Genomic DNA, 16,145 nt, shown 5'->3' with positions numbered 1-16,145 from the left:
TCTTGGGAAAGCGATCAGATTCGTTGAAAATTTTGTCTCCACTACTGCATCTTATTTCCTCTTGTTGCTTTTCCAAGTTCCACGTCGAGACTAAGATGGCAAACATTTCATTGACAAAAACATGTATTAGTTTATTTAATATTATATAATAATAAATTTTAGTCCAAAAGCTATGTAGATTTGAGTCGTTCTAAATTTTTTTGATATTAAAAGTGAACCAACTTTCTAGAAACCACATTGACAGTCTCAGGGGCATGAAAATTTCAAACTGCGCTCCCGTGGTTCTTCGAGGCGCCAGGCTAGCGAACTTTGGCGATTCTTCAGCAGCGGCTGCCATTCGAGCGCCACCCTCGCTGGCATCGATGGCAACTGGTCATACCCGTACCAATTGCATAGCACGCAGCGAAATCCATTGGCAGCGCTGCGCCATCGCCTTGGTGAGCTGGGTGTGCCTGGGCCTGGTTGTGACGCTCCAATCGAGTCGAGCAATCGATCAATCCAGCGATGCATTGATTGGAAGTCGAGGGATTCGGAGAAGAGAGGAGGAGCAAGAGACATTCAGACTTTTTATATCAAGCTGGACAATTTATTTATTATTGCTGGAACTCATCACGATCAGAAAACACGTTATCAGTGTCTTTATTCTTTCTTGGCACTGCAGAATGATGAAATCAAAGGCAATTATGATGTTGATTCTTAACATGGGCTTACCCCGTGAAACGGGAGGTTTCAGTTGCGCCAGCAGCGATTGTTGCGCCAGACCCAACCCCTCTGGCAACGGTGGCAACTGTTGTCATACCAATACCACCCCGACTGGCAGCGCTGGGCAGCAGCCTTTGCGATTCCTCCCACGTCCACGCCCATGGCCAGCATCATCACAAACATGGCAAGCGCCAAAAACATCACCAAGAAAGCCTTGTTCTCCATGATTTGCTGCTCAGACTAAGATCAAGTAAGCTTGTATATTAGAGAGAAATGGTTTGATCTGTGAGGCAGGAGGGGCTCGTCTTTATAGCTCGAGGCAGCACAAAATGTTAGATGGACGCTGGAGAGTTGTCTTGGGACGGCTTCGCTTATTTCTTATCTCTGAAAGAATATTTGAGAGCTAGTCCAGTAAAAGTGGTTCCGTGTTTGCCAATTCTTCTTTTTCCTATGCTTCTCCAACCCTTCAAATCCTTATCTCCAAAGTCACTCTAGCATTCCTCTACTAGCTTTGCCAAAACTTTACAAGTGTTTGATTCAAAGTTCCATAGAACTTCCATGCTAATATCCTAAACACGAACCTAATACTTTGTCTTCCATCTCGACCACAGACTCAGTACGGCTGCTTCCAGTCACCTGCAACTTTAATCAAAGTGGTAAATGCTACATTGTCTCTTCTCACTGGCAGGCTCTTGACAATCTTTTGGAGCAATCTGCAACGATTAATGAAAGTGATATCAATAATTATCAAGATTTTATTCATTAAAATTGTTTTTCTTATTTAATTTACATATAATTATTTTCTGTTATTCTATTAATTAAATGTTTATACTTGTTGACTCTTTAATGTTAACCGGCCAAATGGACTCATGTGACGCAGCTGCTTTTGCAGATTCGACATGAGCATGAGCACGTAGAGCTCCAGAGTCCCCTGGTTTCATCTCCAAGAGTTTCTCTGCGGCACGAGCTGCAATTCTTGCCACTACCATGAACTTTGCAAGCGCTGATCAAGCTCTTCCACACGAGGAAATGCGGCTGGAAGGGCATCACCAGCAGCAGAGCTTCGGCCTTGGCAACCAGCCCGGCTCGTCCCAGCACATCTGCCATCGCCTGGAAGTGAATCACATTTGGAGAAATGCTGTACTCGGCCACCATAGATCGAAAGTAGTCGAGTGCCACAGGGAGCTTCCCACCGTGATTGCAAGTCAGGAAAATCCCCTGGAAACTTATCTCGTTTCTCGTCTCGCCCTCCATCGCCATGCTGCCAAAAAACATCGCGCTCCACAACACAATGCTCCGTTCAGGCAATGTGGAGAAGATCTTCCCGGCGTGCAAGACATTCCCCCCTTCAGCGCTCGCGGCAAGGATCGTGTTCCAGCTCGATGTGTCTCTCACCGGCATGGCCACGAAGAGCTCCCGCGCTTGGACGAGGCAATTGCTCTGGATGTAAAGCTCCCAGCATCGTGTTCCACGCGACGCGATCGTGCTGTGGCATTTGGTCGAACAAGGCTCTGGCATCGATCAAACTCCCGTGCAAAGCAATTGCCGCCACCGTTGCCGTCCAAGCGACGAGATCGCGCTGTGGCATCCGTGCAAACATCTTCATGGCTTCTTCGAGGTGGCCGTGGTTGGAGTAGGCCAAGATCATGGCAATCCACACCACGTCGTCGTGATAGGGAACTCGATCGAAGAGAATGCGAGCTTCTTCGAGCTGGTTTCTCTCCGCCAGTGCGGTGATCATTGTCGACCACGATGCAACGTTCCTCTGTGGCATGGCATCAAACAGAGACCTTGCTTCTTGCAGGCTGGCCGTTGCCGCTAGCATTGCGTTCCACGAGATTAAGTCGCGGTGTGGCATTTTACTAAAAAGCTCCTTGGCTTTTTCAATATGCCCAAGCTGGGCATATGTAGTGACAAGAACAGTCCATCCTAGTTCGTTGGTTTCGGGGATTCTCATAAACACATTTAGCGCGTCGTTAACAGGGCCTTTTCTTGCATACCCAGTAACCATAACAGCCCAAGAAACTATGTTGTGTTCTAGCATTCCATCAAAGACCTGGCTTGCCTAATCCATATGCCCGTTATGGGCATATGCTGTAAGTAGCGAGTTCCAGCAAACGACATCCCATTCTGGAACCTGATCAAACAATGCTTGGCATTCCTCCAAGTTTCCACGGTTTGCATGAGCCGTGAGAATAGGGACCCATGCAACAATATCTCTTAAACAGCTCTTTTGCTTCCTCAAGATCCGCATTTTGGGCATAAGCGCCAAGCATCAAGTTCCAGGAGAATCTGTTGGGCTCGTGGATGCTGATAAACACCTGCCATGCTCGATCCGCGCGCTCGCACCTTCCATAGAGCTGGATGAGAAGATTTGCGAGGTACCTGTTGGATTGGTGGTGGCTGCTGCCAAGGATGAGCGCGTGGAGCCTGGCGCCTTGACGCAAATCTCTTTCCTGGATGCAAGCTGTGAGGAGTTGCGCGTAGTCGTCGTCGTCGAGCGACGATGCCCGCCGCTCTAGATCGTCTACGGCCTGTTCTAGAGGCTTCAATCGGTACGTCTGCGTGGTAGTGATTCCTCTCATCGATCATTTCGTTTGCTTTTACCGGCGTTTTCCTGGAATTCTCTTGACTGACAAGATAGAGCTTTGATTTGTCAATGGCGAATAAGCGTACATGGGCAATTGGATTTGTTGGTCATAGTGTGTTCCCTCAACTTGTTCTTCATAGTTGAATTCAAAATTGCCGAGAGGAAACTTACGATCACAGAGAGGAGCTAGCTTTCTAGTTACGGTGGCAGCTGCCGCCATACTAGCGCCATCCTCGCGGTTCGATTCCTCCCACGTCCACTCTCATGGCCAGCATCGGCACAAAGATGGCAAGCACCGAAAACAACACCAAGCAAGCCTTGGTTCTCCATGATTTGCTGCTAAAACTAAAAGTTCAACGAGTATATTCGAGAGAAGTGATTTGATCTGTGAGGCCACTCGTATTTGTAGCTGGAGGCAGCATACAATGCTGTGGCGTCTCTTGGGGCGGCATCACTTTGTCCTTTGAAAGTTAGTCGAGGAAATCGTTCCGAGTTTGTCAATTCCTTTTCTTTTCTATAATGCTGGGACATAGAACAACACACGAGTGAATCCAGATGAGTAAAGGCAACATCTTTAGTTTTTTTCACAGTTTATATAATATATATTATTGAACTCATGCATCACCACGCGCCATGGCTATCGACTTCATTGCCACTGAAAAGGACAAATATCCAAATAAATAGTTGGACCTTGACGATCTTTAGAAGAGAAGTGTGTGTTTCATTTCATTTTAGATCGGGTGTTTTATATACGTGGTTGGCGTAGGTAATTGCTAGACTTTGTCTTGGGAAAGAGATCAAATTCGTTGAAAAATTCGTCTCCACTACTGCGTCTTATTTCCTTCTTGCTGCTTTTCCAAGTTCCCTGTCGAGACTAAGATGGCAAACTTTTCATTGACAAAATATATTAGTTTATATATCTTTCTGGGAATATATGCTTTACATTTAGCATCCTAATACTTAAAATATATCAAGAAGTAAATAATATAATATTAAGCATTTGAATGTGTAATAATAGCAGTTTAGAGTTTTTATCAGATGATAATAATTTTTTGTGCTTCAAAATTAATATTTTTAGATATTTATTAAATATTTTTAAAGTATTAGCCAATTTTAGAAATTTAAGATAGAAATATTGCTATTTTAAAATCATAAGCTCACGAGGCCTCTATCTCATAGACGACGCCATGAGATACAGCCTCTAACGCATGGAGCAATGATCTGTCCACAAGCAGATGAAATCCTTCATGTCCTCTCTCATTTCTTCCTAGCTCTCCACTGATGAGATGATCTTCTTTGCGGAAGTTTAGAACTTAACCTGTATGCTTCTATCAGTCGAGGAATCCTCGATCAAGGAGAAGAGCTGCATAGTAATGCTAGCTACTTTGTTGGCGAGGTGAGATCCTTGCAAGAGGAAACTTTGGCATTCTAGCTAGGATCTTCATTGGTCAGCCCGAAGCCATGATTTGCCTATGCGAAAGCAACTATATATCAGGGTCAGTTGAACACTAAACAATCTCGAACAAAAACTTACTTACAAGGTCCGCCACTGGTACCAAGGCAAGGTCATCTCTGGAAACGTCCGAGATCCCAAAACCCCAGGTAAAAGCCTCAAGAGTGTAGACGCTACGATCAAAAGCATCTGGACTTGGCACAATCACCACCTTACCATATTCACGGATGAGAGTTTCCTTTGAAACCATTGATAGAGTTGATGACGATCACACCACACTCTTTTGAATTGGTGAAAAGTGGAGAATCTAGAGTGCGTGGAAGAATGCCTCCAGGCTTGGCCTTCTCACGGTAGCAAATATAGTGCCACTGCAACTCTCTGATTGGGACTGCCTCACGTGTCAGCATCCATCCAGAGAGTCTTAACCACCTCCCTCTTAGAATATTCATCGTGATAAACTTCTTTTTACTTTTAGGGTTCTCAGAGAATAGAGAATCCAGAATGGTGGTAGAGTGCTGCAGCCTGGAAGCTGATTAAGGAGGACGACGGGAAGCGCAAGTATGAGAACTTGTAGAATGTGTCTAAGGTAAACAAAGTTCCTTACCTAGGCACTTTGGAACCAGGTCCAAGGCCAGGCAGAGGAGGGGCTTGCCGGACTTGAAGGATCTAGCTCGGAGGTGGATTCGTGATATGCGTCCTGGTCAGGAATTCCTGCTGGTCGGTCCCAAGGGCGACGGGAAGTCTTGCAAGCTCAGGGCATTGACCTCACTTATGTGCTCCGTTTCTACTAGAAAAGTGGTGTGTATCTGGAACATCTGCAAAGTCACTGGATGTTAATGGGTGGTAGCGTGGAACTAGCCAGCGCTTGCCTCGTTCATTGGTTTGTTGATGAGCTCAAGTTTTCGTATGCAGAGCAACCCGACGTCACAGCTGAGGTCTTTCGCTGAAGGCTTTTCTGAAGAAGCGAACGTCCTTGGGGGATGATTTCACTTTTATTGTCGATGGTGCCCCGGCTTTGTATTAAAGAAACCAGATCGCAAGAAGCGTTTTAAAGCGGAGGAGTCGTTGAAGGACATTGTTGGGAACTACAAAGTGATTTTTGGACTCTCACCCGATGCCTGGCACTTCACGGAAGTGGAAAGAACCTTCGATGAAAAACCGACAATCTTTCATTCAGAAGGATTCACCAAGGTATGTGATCGTTCTTACTTTCATGTTTATGCTTATGTGGACTGTCTTGCAGGAACAACTGCAGACGTTTATGCAGCATGCCTCAGTTCTAGGTGCTGTGGTTGGTGATGACCAGGATAGACAACGCGATGTGGAGTATTACGCAGCCAAGCACCCACACTCTCTGGATATCTTGGATAAGACCTGCATCGAAATTGCCTCTAAGAAACTGGTTGGACGGGAACGGGTGAGAGTAGAGGCGGATGGATTTTGGTTCGAGGCTCCAATGTTCGACTTGACGCCCGAGGAAGTCAGTGACCTGTTAGACAGCTCTGAAGACTGGGATTCAGTCATCTCCTCTTTCGTTGATAGCAGCTATAAGGGCGTCAATGAAAGCTAAAGGAGATTTCAGCACCGGATTATAAATGTGGATCCTAGGTATGCATATGTCGAAAAGTGAATGTTCTGTCATTCAGCAAATTTACGTGGAGGAGTTTCGAAACAAGCATGCTGGTGATGATCATGACCCTTGGGTGGCTTATGCGAGCGCAGTAGTCCACAGTTCACTTATGGATTGGAGTGAAGCTGGGTGGCTGTGTGAACGGTTCTGTAACGACGTCATTTCTCGAAAGGGACTGGTGACTGATCCTGCCTGATACTTCATCACTCAGCTTAGTTCCATTCCGTTCTCTACTAAAAGGCATCTGCACTCAGAATCAGAGTTCATGAGCATTCGGGAGCTGGAGAAGTGGTATGGGTCCTGGAAGCAACACGGAATAAGCTTGTGCAGCTGGATTATGTTTTTGTTTGTACAACCGGGAGGGCGCCTGAAGTTCAGAAGGAATCTCTCAGGTCACTGCGAGATGGAAGCCATGTTGGTGTTTGGAGCATACACGGTATGTGCTTTCTTTCGAAGCTGCACTGGAAGGCAAGGTGCATGTTGACGTACGCACGGTAATGCAAAAGATGGCTGCTGCTCGAGAGTGGTGCAATAGGACTGTATCTGGGATGCCTGATCCCATGGTTCCACCAGCTGAGGGGAGCATCATCCAGTTGACGAGCAGCCGGTTCAAGAAGTTGAGACGCTACGAGGCCAATGCTCTGGCAGTAAATCCGGGTACACCCGAGTGGAGCTGCTCAAGGAAAAACTTCTGCACGACAAAGTAGTTGTTCTTTCTGAATGAGAGGAGCTCTCTCTCTCTCCCTCTCTGTCTCTGTGTTTCCACATTGCTGTGAAGATGGCTCTTACGTCCACTACCACCAATGTGCTCATTGAATGTCGAGAAAAGTATCATGCTCCAAAAGTGTACCCAAGCAATCGTATAGCTTGGATCTTAGGTTTGAAAAATGGAGACTGGCGAGGAAATCCAGTGGTCAGTGAGTGCTCGCACCATTTTTTGTTCTCGGCTTTGCCTGGCGGCAAAGAATTTGAGATCCTCCTGGGTAACGAAGAACACTCTGTGTATTCACCCATTTGAGCCTCAGAGAAGAATGACAGTGGCTTCCAGAGGAGTACCGAGTGAAAATTTTGCTCTCCCAGCTTCGAGGGACGCTCACCTAGCTAGAGCATAGAAGCAATGCTAGATTTGCTTCTTCCGTCCAGAAGCTGGAACAAAGGAAAGAGTAGGAAAATGTAGAGCCTGGTCAACCTCTAGAACCGATTCTCCGCGTTCCAGGGGGCTGATTTGAGGCGCGAGATTTCGCTGTGGGCAGCTTCACAGATTCTTGCCGTGGGCGGTAGGGCTCGCCGCAAAGCCACAGCTCGGCCGCTGCCACTAAAGACCAATCTCTAGGAGCCCTAAATTGGACGATTGGCGTGCTTTTAGGGTTCCTCCACTCTAGCCGGTTGGGGCTCGATCGATCGAGGTCGCGGTAAGGGGCCAGTGTTGTTTCTTGTTAAGCGTCAATGGATGCTCCAGCAGATGCCGCCATCGGCAAATCTGCGTCCTACACCTACTGGGTCCGCGAGGCGACTTGCCAAGCGGAAGTCCCTCGCAAGCTCACGGCCGCCGAGGGGGATTCGCTCGTCTCGCGGCAAAATCGCGTCGGCTCGGCGTGGAATCAGGTAGATCTCGTGCCTCGGATGGAATTCGTTGAATGAAATCTCGCATTCTTCTTCTTGCAGCTGGGGACATGGGAGGAGAAGAACTTAAATTCGTGGGCAATTGCGAGGTTAAAGGTATGAGCTTGGGTTCTTTCGTTGGAGAGAAAAAATTTCGTGCTCCTTTGCTCCCAGGAAATGCTCCTTGCGCTGGAACCGATCGAGTACGCTGATGGATCGGCTCGAGTCACGGAAGTTGTGGGCTGCAGTGGAGATGTAAGAACGAAAGATTCTCTTTCTTTTTCTCTCTTTGGTTTCGTTTTCTCCGAGATTTCTAAGTGAGCGATGGATGCAGGCCACAGTCGTGACGGTGCGTAACAAGAAGCGCATTGGGTATTCCTTCGACATCACTCTAGGATTCCAAGGTACTGTTTTTCTCTCTTTCTTTTTCTTGTTTGTTTCGAGGGAGTGATCGATGTTGCTACAGGGAGCTTGCTGTTCGACGAATTCAAGGACCTGACGGGAACTCTCAAGTTCCTGGACGCATCTTGTGGCGAGCTGGACGATCTCCAGGTAAAAGTTTAGCTCTTTGGTGATCAAGTTGCGCATACCAAGTTGATGGATTCGTCCTTGGTTGATTTAGATCGAGGTCGACTTCACCAAGGACGAGGGCCTGCCCGCAGCGGAGAAGAACCGGCTCGCCAAGGAACTCGAGTCGTTTTTGCCGAGAATTCGCGAGACGCTGCTCAGCTTTGAGCACGAGCTCAAAGACCGGTAGCGGAGCAACTTGGGCCAGGAATTTGAAGATGTGGCTCGGAAGGACGCCGTCCCGTAGCTCATCTCATAGTTTCCTGATCGATTCATTATAGTTTCCACCTCGCCAATTTGTTCTCGTTCACTTCCTGGAAAATCACATTACTGTTTTATTTAAAACAGAAAAAGTTTCTTCGTACCAGGATCTCGTCAAACTCGTTTCTTAATGCTCCTTCGAGCTCTGAGGACCTTGTCTCGCATTTTCTTGAGCTCCTTTGCGCTTGGGGAATAGAGATCCAAGGTCGTGGAATCTGCAAAGTACGAGAATCTGATAAAGCTAAGACGAAAAAGAAAAGCAGAGTCTTACCGTCAGATCGTTGCTCCTCCGCACTTGCTGACTTCCTCTTGCTATTCGATCCTTTCTTCTCTTTTGTTTCCACACTTGACGGAGTCTTGTCTCTCGGATCCTTTGACGGGATGCATTGGCTCACAGTTTTTTCGTCCGACTCCAAGAGCGCTTGCTTGATTTCCTCTCGGAGTGCTGCTTTGAGATCCCCGGACAGCTTCGCGGGCACAGCTTGGATCTGATCGACCACTCGTTTGATGGTGCCTTCCTCCTCTTTCAACTTCCATTCACAAGAGGAAAAAAAACATTAGATAAAGAGAGCAGGACAAAAAAAAGAAAGAACGCACCATGAAAGAGACCTCGCGATTTTGATCGTCCAGAGACTTTCGCATGGAGCTGACGCTCTCCGCAACCCCGGCCACGAGATTTTCCAGAGCAGCCAGCCGTTCCTCGATCACATCGTCCGATCGGCTACAGATTGGGAGTGGCCGAGGGACCAGATCCCTGGCCGTGACCTGAGATTCTCGCCAGGATTGCGAGGACGAGAAGGATTGCTGCTGGCTCTGCGGCGGCGGCGGCGGCAGCGGCCGGGAGCGCAAAAGATCCAGCCGCCTGGGATCGCCGCCGCGAGGGACTTGGCGCTCAAACCTGTCGTATGATCCGCAGAGTGACGCGAGCTCGCCGGCGCTTGGCTTGTTAATCCCAAAGCTCATCGTAGGACTAGGGTTTTTGGCGAAGGGCGGGAAATTCAAATTTCCAACAGAGCTTAGATCAAGATTAGTTTGTAGCTAATCATTTCGTTAGAACTTCATCTGCCAATTCCTTTCCAGAAGGTGAGAATTACACAGATGAAACAAAGAGGAAAGGAAGATTTGATCAAGTGCTACCTATTCCAGCAAGCTCTAATTGTCACGATCTTCATCTCCACCATCTCGAGGTCGTTCAAGAGCTGTAACTTTGCCTGCCATTCGGAAAAAGATTGCACCTCAATAGATCAAGGTGAATTACGTGTTGATTTAAAGGCTTTGAATACTAATGAAAGCCGTGCTTCCTCTTCTAAAAGAAAAGGAAACGTTGATGAAATAGCATAAGAAAACGACTCAAATTGAGAAACAAACCTTGGGAGCGTGAGTAGTAGCTCGAGAATGATCTTGTTCCGTAGCACAACCTCATCCAGTTCCATCCAGTAGATATTGCATTTCCCTCAGCAGCAAACACGTCCTAGCGCAAACCAAAAGAAGCGAATAAGAACTCTTCTGCAAAAAAACTTGAGAAAACTTCTTACACAAAGCTCTATCTTTAGAAAAGAAAAGATCTTGTAGCTCAGGAGCCTGCAGGAGTGAAAAAAAGAGAAGCAAGAGGATAAGAATCTATGAAAACCTTGAGTACAAGCTTTTTGCTTAATCCACTTCAATGCTTTCAGAGGCTCTACAAAAGGGTAAGTGACACTCACGTTTCACTCCATGGAGATTTGCTTAAGAAACAGCTTAATGAAGACTTCTCACCTGAATGGCTCACTGAACAGGTGGCACCTCGACACATGAAAACAACAAAACTAAAAACTAAGCTGGACAGAGATGAAAACTTCGGGGATAAGGTTTAAGCCTGGTAGATTGGATATGTAGTATGTTCTTAAATAGACCTAGAATATACCTTTTAAGATTCTGATATTCTGAATTTTATTTGACTTATTAGAATTTTTATTTTGTATTGTAAATTAATATGTAGTTTTATCATTTTTATTAATATAAATAAAATAATATATTTTAATATAATTGTGAAATCAAGTAAGTTAATTTTTACCTGAAAAAGTTTGACCGTATTATATTTTGATCATGATAAATTTATTGCATATTATTTGGTTTTTGTAGAGTCAGATTCAAATATCAGACTCTAATGTTTTTTAAAATTTGACTTGATAGATTTCAAATGTTTCTTAAATTTGGAAGAGGAACTTTAAATGAATGAAGTTTTTAGTCTTTCATTAAGGTCAGGTTTATCAAGTGATCCACCAAAGTTTTTCCACATTCTTTATATGGTCGTCCAAATTCTTAGCCACTGCCAAAATATTGCCTTGTCTCTTATCTAGATTCTCTATCAACATCTTTAGGCTCTTATATTTTATCCTTGTAGAAATGAGAATAGCAAGGTCTAAAGATGTTGATAGAGAATTTAGGTGAAATGGGCCCATATTACATTTTGAGGATGATGATGGGACTACGTGGCCCATACTTATTTTCTCTCCAATTTCATCACTAAAATCCATTATAATCTAATACCAAAGTTTAACACTCTAACTTCCACTCTAGTTTCTCCTCCCCACCCAAGAAAACTCATCTAGCTAAAGATGGGGTGAAATCTTCTTTTGCAAATAGTGATAGTGATGTATCTGATAATTGAGATGATGAAGACGACAATGTTTCTAAAGAAGAAACCGACAACCATAAGATGGAGTCCAATGTTTTAATTTTTTAGTGTTATATGTTTTCTATTTTATCAAGTTATCATATGTTTTCTTTTTTATATAATTCCATTTCAGAAGCTTAGAAATTATGTAAGAAATGAGAATATATTAAAGACATTCATATAAAACTAAGTAAAGATATAGTTAAATTTAAATAAGTGATAATTATGTCAAAACTTACTTATTTAAAAGCTATTAATCATCTTCAAAATTTCGAATTTAAACTTCTTCATTAGAGTCACCTAGAAGTTCAAAAATTGGTTCTTTACCTTTACCCTTCTTCATCTTAACTACTAACTCTTCCTTTTCTTGTTTGAGATTATTAGGATTTCAGAGTCTTCTTCTAAAGACAAAAGGTAGCACTTGTTTGTTCCTGCTACCACAAGTGAGCTTCCTATTCTTGCAAATAGATCCAAAATGACGCCTTTGTTCGGTGTGGTACAATGTATTAAGAAGTCAAAGAATTATATACCCTCCTAATCAAGTTTGCGTCATTGTCATATAGTGTTAAAATATTTTTATGAACTTGAAAAAATCATTATTGAGGTCCCATTTGTTAAATGTAGTAGCGGTAAACCATGGTTCAACTTTTTTTAGTTTTACTAGCTTTATTTTTAGAGTTGATTTTCTGCAAAAATTAAAATGGTAATTTTCCTAGATGATTAATATTACACAAACCTTTATCTTTCCCAAGTCATCCATTATATCCAAATGGATAGTCATTGAAAATTATATGAATATTAAGTGCATACTTTTGGAATTCTTTATATACCAGTGTTGACTTTTTGTCCATATAGAATATTATGATTTATCCTTTTTCATCAATCATTTTCTAGGCAATTCCCATGGAATGGTTGATAATCTCATCTGTTCATTGTTACCATTTTCCACCTTCCTAAAATCATTAGTGTAATTATAAGGAAGTATATATAGCACTTTCTAGTCTTTGGGAGAAGGGATTATGGTATAGATGGTTTTGGACTACTAGTGAGGCAATAGTAAATGGATATGGCCTTAGAGTAATAGGTTAAAATTCCAATAATACCTTTGAGGTGTTTATCATGGGATTAGATATATGGAGCACTTGGAACAAGTGCAAAGGCTAAATGGCATAGATGCTATTCATGGGGTTAGCATGTTTCCAAGTTAGGAATAGAACTTATGAAGGTTATAAGTGAGACTTCAAATGGTTAAAGGTGTGGTAAAGTGACTAAAATAGAATGGAAAATTTAGTCATTTACAATTTGGTATTGAAACTATTCTTTAGTTTAACTTTTATTGGTGGTCAGATATATCACCACTTGATATTGGCATCAAAGTGTCCTAAGAGTGGGTCTATCCTCTCAAGGAGTGGTATGTCAAGAGGGCATGACTTTCCATTTGAGTTCATATGTGAATGTGTAAGCAATGTAGAGGATAGAAAATGACTAATAAAGGAATGACTTTAGGATTTTGGAAACAATAGAAAGTTTTTTGTAGAAAGTTGAGGATGTGATTTATATAAATGTTTGACTTAGCAAATTGGCTAATATGGTTGTGATAAACAATTATAATTGGGATCATAGAAAAGATAGAGACTTTGGACAATAAAGGAGTCGATAGATTATCCTCATGTGGTTAAAGATGGTGCTTATGAATTTGAAATTAGAATTAATAACCATGAAAGGTTGGTGATTGTAAAAGGTCAAATATGAATAAAGATATATGTCCTTGAAATGGTAGTTGGGGCTACATTTAATAAAAATCAGAACAACCCAAAGAATTTCGGAGGTGTACTCAAAGGATGAGTTAGTGTTATTCTTATATGGAAGGATAGTTCCAATGGGCAAAAGTAACCTATGTAAAACAAAGGATAATCAAGTGTTAGAGTAACACTTATAAAGATGGTCTTTATGAATAGAATGTTAATACAAAAAGTTGTATTAAAGTGTGGTGGCACCTCAAAAGTAGCAAAGAGGCTACAGCTTTATGGAATGTTGAATTAACAAAGTCTAAAAATTAGATAACTTAGTAGAGTTAAGGGATAGTCCCAAAAGCTTGGAGAACTCTGTTTAGATAGAAGTGTGTTGGAGAAATAGGAAAATCTTGAGATTTAAATATAAGAATAGTGGGTATTTCATTGATAGCAGAATATGCCATACTAAAGTCATGAAAAGATGTTTATTAAAGAAAGTAATTTTAGTGAGGAGTTGTGGATGAACACTATATTGTATGCTAACCGATAGTTAACATAAAAAATTATTACTATTGTTTTGGGAAAAATTTAGACACAAGTGGGACGTATCGTGAGGGTAGGTTTATACTGTTGATGGTGTGGAGACACTAAATATTCCAATATGTAATGTTTTGAGGTGAAGTTGATTGGTTTATAAGAACCTCTTAATAAAGGAATGTTAATGAAAATGGGATTGGCATAGTTTAAGATGGAAGACATGCAATTTAAGTGCTTTGACCAAATATTGATGGATGTGTAGAAGCATCAACAATGAGTTGTAGAATATGATAACTATGAAACAACTAAGCAAAGGTTTGGAATAATTTGTTAGAATTAACTTCTTGAGACTTTTTGGTTGAGCAAGGAAGAGGTTAGATATATCTCTTGGGGAATAAATTGCTTGCATTGCATTATAATGGGTAAGTGTTATAATAAGAAATGTTCATTGTTTGGGAAATGCATCACTGAAACATATAAACACCTTAAAACACCAAAGAGGTGGTGTTGAGATATTATGGAGGCATTAGATAAGACCCATCAGACTAAGTCTCTAAAAAAAAATGGATAGAAGATGCTATCCAATTTCCAAGGTTGACGAAAGCTGGAGATGGTGATATAAATCTTTGCAAATATTCATGATCTCTCGCCATAATTTGGAATCTAGGGCTTCCAGAAGGTTAAGGTGAGCATATCAAGATTAAATAACCACTCCCTAGACTAATGAGTAGATTCATCCCTAAGAATATATGTTAAGGCATAGTAGAAAGTGCAAAGCTACCCTCTTAGCTTAGAAGAGAATAACTAAAAGGAATGTATAAAGCGAAAAAGAAAGTAATAAAAGGATAGAATCAAACTATAAAAATCAAAAGGCATAGTTGAGGGTGGTTATGCAAGTTGGGAGTGGAGAATCAAGTGGGTGCTCGAAAATGTTATTATTAACAATCATATTGCTATAGAAATTCTAAAATATAGAATTTATCCATTTTTGATCATATAGTAATTAGAAAGCTTGCAAAAGGAAAAACTTTCAAGCTAAGGGACAGAGTCCTTTCAAGATTTCCAAAGATAATTCTTAGTAGATACTTAGAAAGACAAGTTTAAATGGTTTATAAGAACGCATGAAATTAGAGTGGTGCAGCAGAAGTGTAGTCTTGAAATTTGCCATAAGGCAATGTTATCAAGGTTGGGGAATTAATTCTTGAGTGTTCAAAGAGATATTTTTGAATGTAAGTTGATGTTTAAAGACTTTCACACTTATGCATAGAACTATGTTACACTAATCAGGTGACTTGCTAAGTGAGATTGGTAAGTCAGAGGAATAAAGATCTTAGTTAAAAGTGTTAACTTCAAAAAGGGTGACCAGGAGTACATGCATAATTATAAGCTTGTCAAGTGAAAGGACTTGGAAGTTCAAAGGAATTAAGTTTCTAAGTTGTGATCCATAGTGCACATTAAGTATAAATTAGTGCATTGGTGTGGGGAGTCACACCAAGCATCTTGGATAATACCATCTATAGATGCATATATAAAAGTTGGGTTTGAGTCTCAACCCTTTAGTGCTTTAAACTTACTAGGGCATGGTGATGGTTTGGAATATAAGCATATTTATTTTTCATTGGTTATGGACTCTTAATAAACTTTTGCTAGTGTTACTTCTTTAATCTATTACTTCCTTCATAACTTTTTTTTCTTCTTATTTTATCAACTATTTTGTAATTTGACACTCAAATATTTTCTTTATAACTACTACATATTAAACCCCTTTCTTTTTGGCTCTTTTGAGCTTCATGGCCTTTCTTTCCTCTTTTTTGTAGGCTATTAATGATGCTCAAGCATGAAATGTACTTGTCATTGGTGTTGCAAATGTGACTGTAAGTATTGAAAATTACTTGTTGGTTAGTTGTTTTGGATATTTTTTCCTTACTACCACGACAGTAGGAGGTTGGTATTGCTGGATCCTTTATTAATCTTCACCTAAGCTAATTGAGAAATTGGTCTTTATGTGTGTACTTGACCAAATGAGCATAAGGACGAAATTCCTAAATGTTATTAGTTAAGCATACTTGACCTAGTTAAAGAAACTTATTCGTTAACTTGCACTTGTTAATGTTGGGAACCCTTGTGATGTTGAGCTTGGTCCTTTAATATTCACTACATGATAATTTACCGTGTTTACCAAACACCTTTGCTATCATGCTCTTTGTGTTAGTCTTATTCCGGTCCCAAATGCTATTTATGGAAAGTGTCTAAATTTGCTCATCTGGCATATCTATGGAATGTAGAGATTGTCTTGAACACAATGGTGTTCGTCCTATATCCAAATTCGCAATCTAGGAATATTCCATATTTAGTAGGAAGCTTTGGGTGAAAGCCCAAAGCGTGTGTTCCTCAAGGGGGGGGGGGGGGGGGGT

The 16,145-nt window shown here is 41.8% G+C and overlaps 3 protein-coding genes and 1 long non-coding RNA gene across 4 annotated transcripts; 1 reads left to right on the top strand and 3 right to left on the bottom strand.

Moving 5' to 3' along the window:
- Positions 1-564: 564 nt before the first annotated feature.
- LOC112342435 lies at positions 565-948 on the bottom strand. The gene is made up of 2 exons (XR_002990975.1): positions 712-948; positions 565-655 (listed from the first exon to the last, which is right to left on the bottom strand). It is a non-coding gene; the product is annotated as an uncharacterized LOC112342435 (long non-coding RNA).
- A 1,102-nt stretch (positions 949-2,050) lies between these two features.
- Positions 2,051-2,713, bottom strand: LOC112342429 (pentatricopeptide repeat-containing protein At2g35030, mitochondrial-like). Its single transcript, XM_024664222.1, has one exon. The coding sequence runs from the start codon at positions 2,711-2,713 to the stop codon at positions 2,051-2,053; it is 663 nt and encodes a 220-aa protein (XP_024519990.1).
- Positions 2,714-6,684: 3,971 nt separating this feature from the next.
- Positions 6,685-8,908, top strand: LOC9631238. Its single transcript, XM_002990417.2, has 6 exons — positions 6,685-7,980; positions 8,041-8,094; positions 8,152-8,232; positions 8,312-8,381; positions 8,444-8,529; positions 8,600-8,908. Exons 1-6 carry the CDS (start codon positions 7,822-7,824, stop codon positions 8,732-8,734), a joined length of 585 nt encoding a protein of 194 aa, XP_002990463.1. The 5' UTR covers positions 6,685-7,821; the 3' UTR covers positions 8,735-8,908.
- On the bottom strand, positions 8,905-9,768 carry LOC9631509. Its single transcript, XM_002990371.2, has 3 exons — positions 9,403-9,768; positions 9,077-9,335; positions 8,905-9,020 (listed from the first exon to the last, which is right to left on the bottom strand). Exons 1-3 carry the CDS (start codon positions 9,766-9,768, stop codon positions 8,920-8,922), a joined length of 726 nt encoding a protein of 241 aa, XP_002990417.1. The 3' UTR covers positions 8,905-8,919.
- Positions 9,769-16,145: the final 6,377 nt, after the last annotated feature.

This window comes from Selaginella moellendorffii, unplaced genomic scaffold (assembly GCF_000143415.4).
Source record: "Selaginella moellendorffii unplaced genomic scaffold, v1.0 SELMOscaffold_108, whole genome shotgun sequence".
In the NCBI taxonomy this organism is placed as follows: domain Eukaryota; kingdom Viridiplantae; phylum Streptophyta; class Lycopodiopsida; order Selaginellales; family Selaginellaceae; genus Selaginella; species Selaginella moellendorffii.
This window is presented reverse-complemented; position numbering and strand designations above follow the sequence as displayed.